The sequence below is a fragment of the Crinia signifera genome, chromosome 2 (assembly GCF_055691185.1).
Source record: "Crinia signifera chromosome 2, ASM5569118v1, whole genome shotgun sequence".
Lineage (NCBI taxonomy): Eukaryota > Metazoa > Chordata > Amphibia > Anura > Myobatrachidae > Crinia > Crinia signifera.
Genome location: NC_139218.1, coordinates 335,135,716 through 335,152,235, shown reverse-complemented (window position 1 = coordinate 335,152,235; position 16,520 = coordinate 335,135,716). Strand labels below are relative to the sequence as shown.

Below are 16,520 nucleotides of genomic sequence, written 5' to 3'. Positions count from 1 at the left end.
ACGTTTTAGATAAAGGGAATCTGATACATATCCATTGACTAGAATCCGCGCTTTGGGGTTCCGGTATAACAAAAAGACCCACCGTATATATCTGGGACCAAATCCCATTTTTTCCATTACACACCTAAGATATCCCCATTCGACTGAATCAAACGCTTTGTTTGCGTCGAAGGAGGCGATCCCAAATTCGCTCCCCAGGTATTTTTCCAATTGAATATATGAGAAAACTCTTCTAATATTTATGGCAGTGGAGCATCTCTCCATAAATCCCGTTTGATCGTTGTGGACAACTTCTCTTATTACCTTACCCAGCCTTGTCACCAATATTTTAGCATATATTTTAGCATCAGTTGTTATTAGAGATATTGGACGGTAGGAGTCAACCGCCGTGGGATCTTTATCTGGCTTTAGTATAAGAGAGACAATTGATTCTGTCATAGAATCCGATAAGCTACCATCTTCTTCCATGCCTTGTAAAGATAGTAATAAATTCTGAGACAGAATCTCGGTACAATATTTGTAAATTTCTGATGGTAAGCCATCTATTCCAGTGGCTTTCCCAGAGGGAAGCTCTTTAATCACTGTCTGAACTTCTTATATTGTAAAAGGTGCTTCAAGGTAATCCCGACTTTCCTGTGAAAGTCTGGGGATATTGATGTTATTAAGATATTTATTAATTTCCTCCTCATTAAATTTGGCTCTTGTTTCGTAAACCTCAGTAAAATGTTCCACAAAAGTAGCTACTATATCCTGTGTTTTGGTGACTATCTCACCCGAGCGAGTCCGAATAGCAGTTATTGATTTTGATGATTCATTAACTTTGGATAAATATGCTAGATATTTGCCGGCTCGATCGTGGTTAAGATATATCTGATGGGATTGTTTTATTAACCTTAGCATAGCCATGGTTTGCAAATGCTCAATCCATTTTTTTTGGGCCTCTAGCCAATTCGATCTTGAGAGGGTGTCCTTCTCCCGAAGATAAATCCCTTCCTGTTCTAACATTTGGGCCTCTAGGGTCAACTCTTTTTGGTGACATTTCCTTTTAACTACCGATATTTTTTTAATTAGTAAACCTCTAAGGAAAGACTTAAAGGTTTCCCAAACACAAGCCGGTTTTGCAGATCCTATATTATCCCCAAAAAAAACCTTTATCTGCGGAATAAGGTCATCATTCTGGTCGAACACTTGCAACCATGATGGATGCAATCGCCAGTATGTATAGCCTTTATCCATCTCAAAATCCATTTGTAAAACAACCGGGAAGTGATCGGAAATCCCACGTGCTTTATAGTCTATATGGGATATGTATCTTAAAAGGTTTAAAGAAGCAAATGCCATGTCTATTCGTGAGAATGTATTAGGGGAGGCTGAGTAACATGAAAATTGTTGTTTATGTGGATTTCGATTCCTCCAAACGTCACACCAGCCAATTTCTGATATAAAAGCTGCTATTCCCCTTTCGTCCCTACAAGCCCCTAGATCCAATCTCCATCTATCTACAGCCGGATCCATAACAGCATTATAGTCCCCCACACATAGAACCATATTGTCTGGACGTGAAGAGACAAAGTCCACCGCTTTATTAAGTGTGGCATATGAGAACGGTGGGGGAACATATACTACCAATATAGACAGTCTGAAGGAATTAAATATTCCGTCAAGAAATATATATCGCCCCAACGTGTCGATCTCAATTGAAATACATTCGAAAGCAACACTCTTTTTAATTAATATAGACACCCCACGTGAGGCAGATGTAAAGACCGAGTGATATGACCAACCAACCCAAGGTCGTTTGAGAGATAGTGTTTTCTCATGAGTTAAGTGGGTTTCTTGTAAACATATAATCTCCGCCTTCAAATTTTGGCATTGTTTAAGAACTAGGGAACGCTTTAACTTATCATTTAGCCCACGTGTGTTCCAAGATATTACTTTCACCATAATAGTTACAAGTATACATTTCCTACCTTAGTGTGTTACCACTTAAGGGGGCCATTTTTGTGGCGCCATTTGACTGTGCACTACACAAAAGACAACACATAGAAACACACATATACCCACCCTCCCTAACCCTCCCTGTCTGACCCGCCCCTGTAGGCCGACCTTGATCCCCATCCCACCTAATAACCTATCTAATAACCTATCCCAAGGCGATTTATTACAGTCACAATCACGGCGTGCCCGTCCCTCCGGAACAATGACCCATCAACTCAGACGTTGGAAAGGGGGGGGACAAAAAAAAAAAAAAAAAAGGATAAACAAGTTTTCAGTATAATCATACCACTCCTCCCAATCCTCCCCTCCTCTCCTCCCCCAACCCCCAGCTAGGCCACAGCCTCCGAACAGATAATATTTCAGTACAAAATAAAGAACAATCTATTATTATGTTCACATTATTGGTATCCCCCTTTCTAGAAATCTTCTCAGAAGGAAACAAAATCATAGTATATATAGCTGTGTGAATCCAAAAGCATAGCTTCTGATTCACCGTCCAATTGTATATACAGTAACATAATTCCTAACATAATTCTTAACATTTTTCAGAGAATATATGGGAAATATTGCCCCTTCAGTACCCCGTCTGAGGCAAAAAAAAAAAAAAAAGGATCAACTTAACATATAAAGTCAACTAAATCCACAGGCATGGCTTCTTTTCCACAGTCATTTCCAATCAAGTATTTAGATCATATTTCACCTGGGTATACTGTCCCACAATTATGCGTCCATCCGAATGTTAATCTACGTTATAGAAGGAAGAATACAATAACCAAGTCCTCCTATCTTTTACAGATCATATATAAGGAAATCCCGTTATGTATACCATACAGGTTTTAAGGAAAAAAAAAAAATTTCCTTTCTCTTCCATTTTCTTCCAGACTATCCTTTTTGGTAACTGAACTGCCAAGAGCTGTTTAAAGTATATTAACTTTTTGCCAGTTGTCTGGGGCCTGGATATGCTGGATAGCATTTGTCGATCCATATTGCAGCATTGTTGGAGGTTGAAAAGAACCTGGTGGTATCTTTGTCCACCACCCGCAATTTTGCTGGATATAACATTGAGTACTTGATGTTTAATACTCTTAACCTTTCTTTAACATCACGGAATTCTGCTCTCCCCTTTCTAACATCAAGTGGAAGATCAGGGAAGGCAGAGATCTTTTTTCCGTTATAGGAAAGTACCCCATTATTTCTGTCGAGACGCAGAATGGTATCTCTATCTTTCGACAGCAACACCCTCACTATCAAGGTTCGTGGGGGACCACCTGGTATTGGGGGCCTGGCAGGGACCCGGTGGGCTCTTTCAATAGAGAATAATGGGGACAGCGCTTCTCTGCCAACACATTTGGTTAACCAGTCCTCAATAAATTTTTCAGGGTGGTTTCCTTCAATCTTCTCCTCGAACCCAACAAATCTGATATTATTCCGGCGAGAACGCCCTTCCATATCTACTAATTTTTAATTTAACTCGGATATTTGGGCCGTTAGAATTTTAATTTGATTTTGCATAGGAAGAATAGCATCTTCCGTATTTGAAATCCTGGCTTCAGCTTCTGAAACTCTATCGCGGGTCTTTTGCGCATCGTCCCTTAGAAGCATAACATCTGATTGCAAACTGTGGATTTGCTCCGACAATCTGGATTCGCATGAATTAATGGCTTCTAATACTTGTGACAACGTCACATCTTGGGGTTGAGGATTTGTGTTGGTTTTAGTAGGAGTACTCAAAGGGGTATTTTCTCTGGAGGTTGAAGGGGCATTGGTCTGTGACCGGGCGAATTTCTCTAATTTGGCGGCCGCCGCACTCTGAGTCGACTTCCCCATGTCTGAGGACTGATGTCGACCAAACGCTGGAAGAGATCTTAGATTTATATTCAAATAAACTTAAAGAGTCTTAAGCAAGCAGTTCAAACAGCGGTCGTGCACGGGAGTCCTGCACTGTGACTTCGCGGCGGTCGTCAGGACAAATGGTGTGGTATAACAAAGCAGTCTTACTTACAGAGTCTTGTGGAGCGTATTATGGCAGCTATACCTAACTGTCAGACTGCTCTGCGCTGTCCTCTGTAATACACAATCGCTGGGTTAGCTGATAGCGTCTGGGCTGATCCAAACTCAGTTTTCGTGCGGGGCACCGCCGCGTCCACCCGGCTGCCAGCACCCGGCTCAGCCACAGCATACACATGATCTCGCCGCTATATCCCGGTCGCCGGGAGTTAGTGTCCCATACAGTCACTGGGTAAAAGCAGACACCAGGACCAATCCCGGCTTAGCTCCCGCTCAGGATACCACCGCGTCCCCCCGGCTGCAGACGCCCGGCGCACCCGCTACGTCCACAAGACCTCGCCGCTGTATCCCAGTCACCGGGAGATGATGTCACACACTAGTCAGCAGGGCCTTGCGTCTCCTTCCTCAGGCGCTCCACGCCGCACCAACTCTCTCGGTATATTATTCCAGCCACTCTGTGTTTGGCCCGCCAATACCCCGTGAGGGGAAGATCAGGGGAGAAAATTCAGGCTCTCATCTCTACGCCATTCCTCCGGAGGGACAAGCCTTCCTCCCTCACGTGCACGCCAGCGTGACCCCGCCTCTACCCGTAAAGCAGGATCTAAATATGAAAAGATATGGTCCAGATGGCTCGCCTCAAAGTATATAACCCAGCTATGTTCTAATTAAAATGATTACATGATGATTACGGTGGAGGGAACCAGGGAGCCGTACAAATGAATAGGATGGTACTGATTAGCTAAGAGGTCAGTGGCTGCCCATTCATTTTTAGGGTCTTTTTTTTATTTTAGTGCACCCGCTGGCGCTGCCCGGCAGCAGCTTCCCCTGCATGACGCATGGCTCCCTGGTTCCCTCCCCCATCCCCCCAGCTCTTTGGTAGTCAGCATCCACCTCCATAGGCAAATGCAGGCGGGTTTCTGGTTGCCCAGAAACCCCCTCCTCTTGGCAAGTGCCTTAAAATATGACAAAAATAACACTGGTATATAATATGATCAATAGAGCTGCCACCACATCATGCAGTGTAAGGGACGGATCAGAGCTGCTGCACATGCCTAGTGTACCAGCTTCTTCTACCACATTTACTGTATGTGTGGATCTGAGCCCTTAAACATCGCAATGAATCAGAGAGTAGCTGGCAGGAGGAAGAGACAGGAGCCTTACCATGAGGTGGGAGATTGTGAGCTTAGAAAGTGCAGTACCGGTTCTATTATGTTTTTGTATTTATTTATTATGATATGTCTAGCCTTTTCTGGACCAATTATCAAATTGAAATGTTTGAAACAGCCTATACAGTACTATAGACCATCTGTATTGTTAATATTAATACTGTATTCCAGTGGTTCCCAAACTTTTTCAGTCCAAGGCACCCTTTGTGTCTTCATAACTTTTTCAAGGCATCCTTAAGCCAAAAAAATTACCGAACTTTTAAAGTAGTTAAGTCAAAACAATGCCAGACATTTTGTCAGGTGCTTTCTGACCCACTTTCACACTGAGCATCAAATTACCTGGTAATTTGCAGAATAACACGGGTATTTCTTTGATGTGAAAGGATCAACCAGGAAATCCCGGGTCACTGAGCATGGAAAAGAGCAGGGTCGGCAACCCGGGATTTAAGACCTGGGTTGATCCTTTCACACCAAAGAAATATGCATGTTATTCAGAAAATGACCAGGTTTACATTTTTAACCCAGTAATTTGCTGCTCGGTGTGAAAGGGGTAAAAGTCACTTAAAGCAGGCCCTCTCCTATAGATTTCCCTAAGAAGTATCTCCCTTATAACATATACATGTTTTACTCACTTTGCCAGCCTTTGTGACAGTGGCCAGGACTTCAAATCAACCGTCAGGACCATTTTGCAGCACACTCTTTGGCTACACTTGTGCACTGCTTGGCCCAACAGCGAACTCGCTGTCCACAGCAGTGCACTCCTTGCCCCAACAGCTGTTCACTCCTTGCCCCAACAGCAATGCACTACTTGCCCACAGAAGTGCTTTCCTTGCCCCAACAGCAGTACACACCTTGCCCCAACAGCAGTGCACCCCTTTGCTCCAACAGCAGTGCACCCCTTGCCCCAACAGCAGTGCACCACTTGCCCCAACAGCAGTGCACCACTTGCCCCAACAGCCGTGCACCCCTTGCCCCAACAGCCGTGCACGCCTTGCCTCAACAACCGTGCACTCCTTGCCCCAACAGCAGAGCATTCCTTGCCCTCACCAGCACACTCCTTGCCCCAACAGCAGTGCACACCTTGCACCAACAGTGGTGCACTCTGTGCCCACAGAAGTGCACCCCCGCCGGCTGACTACAGAAAGGTTACCTGCCACCTGCACCGCCCCAAGCACATCCCGATTCCCGCACAACAAAGCCCTCGCATCTGCCCACTCCCGGCTGACTCTGAGACCCCTCCCTAGACCAGAGCAGCCGGTTGACTTCAGTTACACCCCCTGAGCCCAAGCCGCCAGATGACTCTGGTTACACCCCCTCTGTGACACAGCCCCGGAGCCGTTGGCTGACTCAGGGCACAGGTTACTGATAAGCAGCTGTCAGGCTGCGGCGGCACCCCTTTGACAGTGCTGCGGCACCCCTGGGAGCTGCGGTGCACAGTTTGGGAAACCTCTGCTGTATTCCATACAGTATCCAGTGTATAACAAGACCAATTTTCAGGGCTGTTACCACTCCCCCAGACTCCCGTAATTACTCCAATGCACTGCAGAGTGGGAGATTTTGGATTACATTTGGAAACCCCCTCTTAAAATCCTGCGTTTGCCACTAACCTCCCGCTGCTGTCCCATCCCCCCCCCCCGCTCCATGTTCCCCTCGCCAGCATCTGCCGTCTCCCTGCTCCCTTCGCCTGCAGCTTCCCGGGAGTAGCATGTGATAAATCGCACAGAGAAAAATAAGTGGGAGCACTGAAGGAGTAAAAACATTTTATTATTATTATTCATTTTTTAGAATATTAATCCGCTTGGATTGTGCTGATTTACAACAAATAAAACATTATACAATGAATACATTATAATATTTATAAATATATGAGAGAGGTATAAAATATATAGCAATACAAATATATATAAATCAGTAACCCAAAAGCCATCCTACAGTGGAGGAAGAATCTTCCCGATGGTAAATGGTATCAGTCTTAGACAGGTGTGTCTCTATTTAATTAATAGAGTATTCTGGAGCAATTTGAAAGTGTGAGAGAATAAGTTTCAGTCCTTAAATGTCCACATGATATTTAGTCTCCAATGGGACTTTAAAAAAAATAGGTGCACTAACAGGGATTTGTGCAAATCCTATGACGTGGTCACAATAAAGAAATAAAATAGTGGTTTTTACCCACCAGTACCTAGTGTCCAGACAACTGTATCAAAGCTGTATTTTCCCTTTTCAATGTGTGCTGTAGAGCATGAAGCATGAGCGGGTGGTCCACTAACGTTAGGTGCAGCAGCTTGTTTTTAGCAGCACAGGCATGGGTGATGGAGGTATACCCCAAACAGCAGCAGAAACCGCAAACTGAGCGTCTTGGGTGCATCAGCTGGTGGATGGAAGCGGCTCTAGTAGAGTCAAGAAATAAGTACTTTTGCATCCACGTGCAGATAAAGAGCAACTTTGGATTAATAATGGTGCCAATCCTTTTTTTTTTCTATATTCAATGATTTTTATTGATTTTTTTCAAAAGAACCAAATACCCAAACAGGGAGACACATCAATATACAAGTGGTATGCAACAAGTTAGTGACATAGTACAGCATAAATAATGAATAAACAACAAATATCAATTGCAGGATATAAAGAGCACTTCCTGAGTACAGTATTATAACGGAAATACCTGACGGCTAGGTATCTAGTATTGTGGAACAGGAGTGCATATGGTACAGTCATATCGTAGTTAAATGTACAAATTCACTCATCACAAATTTTAAAGAGAATATCTACATACCAAATCAGAGCGGAGTATTGGCATTAACGTGTAAAAATAAAATAAAAATAAAACCCCTCTAAAAGCAAACCTCCCCTTAACCCCCACCCTGTATGACCTATCCCCAACTAAGGTATACTTGGATCCCTAAACTTCTTTCCCCCCCCTTCCCCTCCCCTATTCACACTAATGCCCCTTGCAGACCGCACAAATTAAACTGTATATTGCCGTTTCGGTACTTGTTTCCTAGCACGGCCACACCGATTTACATCGGGGTAGTCATGTCGGAAAAATCGCGTCGATCGACGCGACCGACCCGATTTTTTGATTGAATCAAATGTGAATTGGGTCCCTGGGACCCGATTTTACATTGGATTCAATGTAAAATATTCCCTAGACCCCCAAAATTTAAAACGTAAACCCCACCCCACGATAGACGCCAACCCGAAGCGTGGCGAGCGCAGCGAGCCCGCGAGGGGCGGCGGTGCGCGTCCTCCGACCTTTTCATTCCCCTACTATCCACGTCTGTGTGGAGTTGAGAATATATAGTGTGGCGAGCCCGAAGCGTGGCGAGCGGACGCGTATAACTTCACAGGTATACGCGTCCCCTCACGGGGCTCGTTGCCCAACGTTAATGGTCCCGACCAACGCGATGCCCCAGATTTTTTATCTTAGCCGGCAAAATGGACCTGATTAAAGGTACACGATCCCAACGATTGTGGCCGTGCTAGGAAACAAGTACCGCCGTTTCTTTACCATTTCAAAATGGTAATATGTGCGGTCTGAAGGTCCAGAGTAAATTTACCGTTTTAAAATAACCGGTATTTTAAAATGGTAAAAAAGCAGGGTCCTACACATTTCAGACCCGTTTTTTTTGCGGTCTGAACGGGTCTGAAACGGTACCCAGGCAGCAGTGAGCACTATTGGTCCCCAGTGCCTGCATATTTAATGAGCCGGCCGGCCGCTAATTACATATGCATATGTGCAATTAGCCTATAATCACATATGCGCATATGTAATTAGCCGCTCATTACATATGCGCATATGCTCGGCCGGCTTGTTAAATATGCACTGCACTGGCTCAGAGGGACCAGCGCAGAGGGGACCTGGCTCAGAGGGGACCTGGCTCAGAGGGGACCCCCCCCCCCCAATGTGCTTAAGAAAACCCCCATGCGCCGGTACCTCGTGCCTTACAATTCCGGCTGTCGGCTCCTGCTGCTTATAAAAAAAAAGTTTCTATCGGAAAATGGCTGCCCCATAGGAAAGACTGTTTGAAAAAACTGTCTTTGGTATGGGGGCAGCCATTTTCCAAAAGTCACTTTTTTTATAAGCAGCATGAATCTGCACAGTCGGGATCCGCAAGGCTGCACGGAGGGCTTTCTTAAACACATTGGGGTGTTAGCCCTATTGGGAGGGGAGGGTGTTAAAACTTTAACACGCTGCCACACAGCGTGTTACGGGGGGGGGGTTGCTGAAGACTGCACTGGCTTTGATCCTGTATTTGGAAAGTTTCCAAAAAACGGGTCTGTCAGTGTAAAAAAACGGCACGTAAACGGTAATATCCCGTTTAAGAGATGCGGTGTGAAAGGGGTTTTACCTGGCAGACCCGTTTTCAGAAACATTTCAAAATACCTGGTCAAAGCCAGTTTTGCGGTCTGAAAGCAGCATAACTAACTGTACCCCCCTCCCACCGATATGTAGGGACAAAAGACTAATTACCTTAAACCAAGTTGACACTGGCTCTCCCACCAGAAACATGTATAGTACAACTACTACATATATTGTGATTATAGTCATAGAAATGAGCAGGATATAGTAATCTCAGCAGAAAATAAAATCAACAAAATGTAATGTAAAGCGGTCTACTAAATTAGTAGAAAAAATGAAAAATAAAACTCAGGTTAAAAGGTTAATAGTCCTTCAGGATTGCTCTAGGGTTAGTACCAACTGAGGGAGATTTATCGGGATATAGGCTATTAATTAGTAAAAGTACAGCCAATCTGTTAGTTAATAAGCACCAGTCCAATCGCTGCAAGATCAGTCAAGTTCCACTTGGATGAAGTGTTTAAAGTTCGAAAAGGATGGCCGGCTGGCCGGCTGTGATCTATTTGCTTGTAAATAATGTGTGTGTATAAAAGGTCAGTGAGTTTCTGTTCTCCTGAAAGACCTTGCATCTTTCATTCAGTGCTGCATTGACGTGTCTGGATTCTGAGTCATGGGGAAAGCAAAAGAATTGTCAAAGGATCTGTGGGAAAAGGTAATTGAACTGTATAAAACAGGAAAGGGATATAAAAAGATAGCCAAGCAATTGAGAATGCCAATCAGCAGTGTTCAAACTCTAATTAAGAAGTGGAAAATTAGGGATTCTGTGGAAACCAAATCACGGTCAGGTAGACCAACAAAAATTTCAGCCACAACTGCCAGGAAAATTGTTCGGAATGCAAAGAAAGATTCACAAATAACTTTAGCTGAAATACAGGACTCTGTATGCTGCGGTTGTTTCAAGATGCACAATAAGGAGGCATTTGAAGAAAAATGGGCTGCATGGTGGAGACGCCAGAAGAAAGCCATTACTACGCAAATGCCACAAAGCATCCCGCTTACAATACTCCAAACAGCACAGAGACAAGCCTCAAAACTTCTGGAACAAAGGGGGTTATTCTAGTTAACTCTTTCTGACAAAATTCTTCTTAGATGGACAACACCATGTGCACTGCAGGTGGGGCAGATGTAACATGTGCAGAGAGAATTAGATTTGGGTGGGGTTTTACTTCAAAGTGAGAGCTATATTGCAGTGTAAAAATAAAGCAGTCAGAATTTTCCCTGCACAGAAACAAAATAACTCACCCAAATCTAACTCTCTCTGCACATGTTACATCTGCCCCCCTGCAGTGCACATGGTTTTGTCCATCTAAGAAGGATTTTGTCAGAAAGAGTGAACTAGAATAAGGCCCAAAGTCATTTGGAGTGATGAGACCAAAATTTAACTATTTGGCCACAACCATAGACGTTACATTTGGAGAGGAGTCAACAAAGCCTATGATGAAAGGTACACCATTCCTACTGTGAAACACGGAGGTGGATCGCTGATGTTTTGAGAATGTGTGAGCTACAAAGGCACTTGGTCAAAATTGATGGCAAGATGAATGCAGCATGTTATAAATTACTGGAGGAAAATTTGCACTCATCAGCCCGGAAGTTGCGCATGGGACATACTTGGACGTTCCAACATGACAATGTTTCAAAACACGTTGACCTGTCATTGGCTACAGCAGAATAAAGTGAAGGTTCTGGAGTGGCCATCTCAGTCTCCTGACCTCAATATCATTGAGATGGGGAGATCTCAAACGTGCAGTTCATGCAAGACAGCCCAAGAATTTACAGTAACTGGAGGCTGTTTTACCAAGAAGTATGGGCAGCTTTCCCATCTGAAAAAATAAAGAGCCTCATCCACAACTACCACAAAAGACTTCAAGCAGTCATTGATGTTAAAGGGGGCAATACATGGTATTAAGAACTAGGGTATGTAAACTTTTGATCAGGGTAATTTGGGTAGTTTCTGTTGTCATTCTGATTTAAAAAGAGTAAACACAGTTGTTTGACAATAAATGGCTTCACCCAACCACTAACCAGGAGTGAAAGAAAATCATTCATATTCTCGACAAATGGCCAGAAAATCACAAATTCGCCTAAGGTATGTAAACTTATGAGCACAACTGTATATATATATATATATATATATATATATATATATATAGTATATATAGTATATCAAGTGCATGCTGTATACCTTAATAAGTTAGGCAGAAATGTTTTCCTAATTTTCACAAATGCCCTGGTGACTTCTTTGTTTCTTAGACTATAGATCAATGGGTTCAGCATAGGAATAATAACAGTATAGAACACAGATGCGATCATGTCCTGGTTCATGGCGTAGCTGGAAGATGGTCGTAGGTACATGAAGACTATTGTACTGTAGAATATGCTGACTGTAATAAGATGAGATGTACAGGTAGAAAATGCCTTCTTTCTGCCCTGTTGGGAGTGAATCTTCCATATAGCAGAAATAATATAGCTGTAAGATACCGTGATAACTGTGAGTGAGCTCATTTCAGCAAAACCACCAAAGATGAACATCAAAAGTTCATTCATTGTTGTATCAGTACAGGAGAGTTTTAAAAGAGGAGGAACATCACAGTAGAAATGGTCTATTTTGTTACTTTTACAGAACGGTAACTGAAAAGTGCATGACGTGTGAATTGTCGCATTAAGGTAGCCCCCGAGATAGGCAAATCCCACTAGTTGCCGGCAGAACCTGTTATTCATTATCATCATATACAACAATGGATTGCATATCGCAACATATCGATCATAAGCCATTATCCCGAGCAACAAACACTCCAGGCTAACTGATGCTCCAAACAAATACATTTGCACTAAACACTCGACAAAAGTAATTCTCTTTGTATCTGAGAGGAAAGTGGCTAAAGTCTTTGGAGTTATGATCGTGGAGTAACAAAGGTCCAAAAAAGAAAGGTTATTTATGAAGAAGTACATGGGAGTGTGGAGATGTGAATCCACCCTGATGGTCAGCATGATGCCAGTATTAGCCAGAAACGTGATGACATAAAACAATAAAAATATAACAAAAAGAAAGAGCTGAATTGTAGGATCCTCGGTCAGTCCGAGGAGTACAAAGTAAGAAGGGTTTGTGCCATTCCACACATCCATCTGTTGCTTCATTAAGCACTTCAGGCTTCTTCACTAAAAATTCATAAAGTATGTAACATTACTTCTCACAATTAGAATGTTTTACATTCATTACATTATTGGTACTTAGAGAACATTTCTATATAAATTCAGTTAAACTAACCTTAAAATCGAGGTGTATTCACTCCCTAACCAAGTACTTTTACTGTACCTCCAGTATAGCACCATTCTTTGGTTAGGGCTGGAGGTAAAAATTATTTTCTTAATAGACTATGGCTTTTTTCTTATCAATTCAGGGGATGTAGTTTGCATCCCATTGGACGAGATGGTGACGATTAGAATATCGGCCCCAGAATCCTGACATTTTTGTCAGATTGCAGAAGCCAGAATCCTGACATCAATAATCCATAGCTTAGTGTAAGAATGCCAGGGAGCATTTGGGTTACACTGCTGGGGAAGGGTTATGGTTAGGCTGTGAGGGTTAGGCTGTGAGAAGGGAGGGGTAGCATTAATATAAGTGTTACTTTAGTTCAGGGGTCCTCAAACTATTTTGCTCTTGGACCCCATCATACAATAAAAGTAATTACAGGACCCCAGCAAGATACTGCAGAAGGTCATCACATCACATGTGTAGTCAGCAGACAGTACATGCATGGCAGCATTGTGGAGGCACAAAATGATGAGAGTCTACAATAACAGACAATCCAACTGATTATTCAGACTCTTTGAATCACTGACTGAGATTAGAAAAGTCATCAGCCTGATGGTCAGCAACATGGAGTCAAAACCCCATGCTGAGAAGGTCGGACCCACTTTGGGGTCATGACCCGCAGTTTGAGAACTGCTACTTTAGTTGATCATTATGGGTAGTTGAGATGCCAGCATCCCTTTACTAACCGCTGGCATCCTAACTGCCGGTATTCTTAAGGTGCCCATACACTAGTAAGATTTATCTTCAGATCTGGCTTGTTGGAACAAAAACATGGTTATGGATGAGTGACAGTTTGTCAGTTTTCCAGCATTTCCAAGCAAATTGTCAACTGTCATTTGTTCTCATCCATAACCATGTTTTTGTTCCAACCAGACAGATAAATCTGCGTGTGTATGGCCACCTTAACTGCCGGTATCCCAGACCCATCCCATTCAAAGATAACACCGGTGAACAATTTTCTAAAGTTGTCTGCTTCTCAGATGATATGCATTATTTATTTTCTATTTTAGTTTGCTAAATTAAACTATAGCATTTAAAATGGCTAATTGGCTATTTTTTTCAAAGTTACAAAATGTTTTCATTATTTTATTATCTAAAATACTGCTTTATGTTGTCATATGTTTCTTTCCTATGGACTGTGTACCCTAATGGAATTGATGGCTTACTGTTCCCATTATGTAGAAAACAGCTTTAGTGACACAGTACTGTATCCTGAAAAGTAAGACTAAGCAACTATTGAAACCATCATTTTTGTAGACAGTGTCCCATAATTAGAGAACAATAGCTACATTTTGCTTCAGTAAAATTTTCAGAAAGGTTTTCATGAGGGTACAATAGTGCAGAGGGCAAGCAAGTAAAGTGATCACGTTATTGATAATTATTATTAATAATAATAATATCTTTATTGTCATCAAATGCCCACATAGAATATGAACAACAAACAAAATTCAAGTGTAAATAGAGCAGCATAGACAGAAACAAAAGGAAATAGACAACATCAGAATACAGAACTATACTTCATTACCACCAATAATCCCACTAGTTATTTAAAGTGCTTTTTGACACTGGGAAGAAGCTCTCCCTAAAATGTCTAGTTCTACACAAAATTGATGGTAATATGAGAACATCTCTCCACTAAGGTGCGTGGAATCCCTCAAAATACTTTTCACTTTTGATAGGAGACGGTTTTCGTATACATGCTGGATACAGCAACCCCACACCAATTATTTTACTTGCCGTTGAAACAACTCTCTAAAGAGAAATATATATATATATATATATATATATATATATATATATATATATATATATATAGCAACACATCGGCGGCACTCAGTCACACAAAGAAATACACGGAACGCCATTTAATGTGTTACTACATTGGACATGCTGTTTGATAAAGGGTGTTAAGGAAGGCACTGGAGCCTAATACTTCAAATGTTAGCGAGTGCCGGGACCATACCTACTATCTATCTATATATATATATATATATATATATATATATATATATATATATATATATATTGCATGTAGAACCGCACTCAGTCCAATATAAGAGGCAACAGGGCGGTGCTCCACTTTGGAGGATTGTCAGTCCAAAATATATAGATTCAAGGAAAGTAGGCACTCACCAGCACTGTAAATGTACAAAATAATGTATTTATTCCATAAGAATCAATTCAGCAAGGCATCATCAATTGGTCGACTTTTCGATCCACAACAGGAACCTTTGTCAAGACACATCCATAGATATACACAGCAGCATATCCTGTTTGCTGAATTGATCCTTATGGAATAAATAAATTATTTTGCACATTTACAGTTCTGGTGAATGCCTACTTTCCTTGAAAAAAAATATAATATATATATATATATATACATATATATATATATATATATATATATATATGTGAGAAAATAAATGGCGGCACTCGTAGGCTGACAGTGAAAAAAGTTGGCTTTATCAAATCATCACAAATGTGCAAAAGACGTTTCGGGGATATCCCCCGTTTTCAAGGTGCAGAACACCTCCTGTGATTCCTATGTATTGGAAGGCACCGCAGCAAAGCTATTTCTAAAGGGACTGAGTGCCGGTCCGCCCAGCAAACTATATATATATATATATATATATATATATATATATATATACTTCTTATTGCTGCAATAAAACAAGGTAATTAATATATATACCCCTTACTGTATGTTCCTTTTCAAGCATTGCAAAACCAAATTTAGTGCTACAAAAATCTGCATTTTTTACTTAGACTTTTTAAAAGTGCTTTTTCTAAAACTCCAAGGAATAATTTGGCAGTGACAGCAAATGTGATATGTAGCCATAGTAACCCGACATTATAAATATAAAGATATATGTCAAATAGACATACATTAGGCTATGTTCATAGGTGGCTTTAGCCCATAGTTGCCTACCCTCCTGCATTCTACAGGAGACTTCCTGAAATAACAGCAATCTCCCTCTCTCCATCATTAGTCTAGCAATCTCCCTCATTTCACCTAGCCCACAATACACTGTTACATTTTTTGGGAAAAAAAGGAATGAGAGACAGATACATTTACATTGAATCATCAGCACCATTTCCCAGCACTTTACCAAATATAGTAGCTCTTACTAATTAGGGCTCATCTACATTTGGATATAAATCATTTTAAAAGGTTCCTCTCATATGTAGCAGTATACACCCACGCTTCTAGGTGCCACGTTCACAATCTCTTTTCACATTCTCTTCATATATGGAACTAGCCATGCCCTTAGGGTGGAGCATGACATGCCCCCTCAATGGGGGCACTCAGAAAAATTCTACTACCAACTATAATCTCCCTGAAACTAGTTTTCAAACGTAGGCAAGTATACTTTAGTCATTTAGCCTGGGATGACATCTGAAGCTTCCTTCTTATCAGTTAAACATTAAAATTTAACATTTGTACATAGAAAATATACTTTGAAATATATTGTCACTTTTTATTACTACATAAACTATAAGTTATGGAGAGCGACAAAGGATATATTTACTAATTTTCAAAGCATACAGTTTTTATTGCCTTAATGCTGGTTTTAATAAGGCTATAGCAATCTATACAGTTATATGGTAAATATATCCCAAAACATAGACTATGACGAGCACATTATTATTTATTTTTTGCTTAGTTGCAGTATTT

At 41.6% G+C, this 16,520-nt stretch overlaps 1 protein-coding gene across 1 annotated transcript; it reads right to left on the bottom strand.

The window, feature by feature from the left end:
- Positions 1 to 11,694: 11,694 nt before the first annotated feature.
- LOC146058533 (olfactory receptor 5AP2-like) lies at positions 11,695 to 12,812 on the bottom strand. The gene has a single exon (XM_083170820.1). It carries the CDS (start codon positions 12,664 to 12,666, stop codon positions 11,695 to 11,697), a length of 972 nt encoding a protein of 323 aa, XP_083026946.1. The 5' UTR covers positions 12,667 to 12,812.
- Positions 12,813 to 16,520: the final 3,708 nt, after the last annotated feature.

Excerpts from the sequence above, each read along its gene's own strand:
- LOC146058533 (XM_083170820.1), bottom strand. The coding sequence starts at position 12,666 with ATGAAGCAACAGATGGATGTGTGGAATGGCACAAACCCTTCTTACTTT.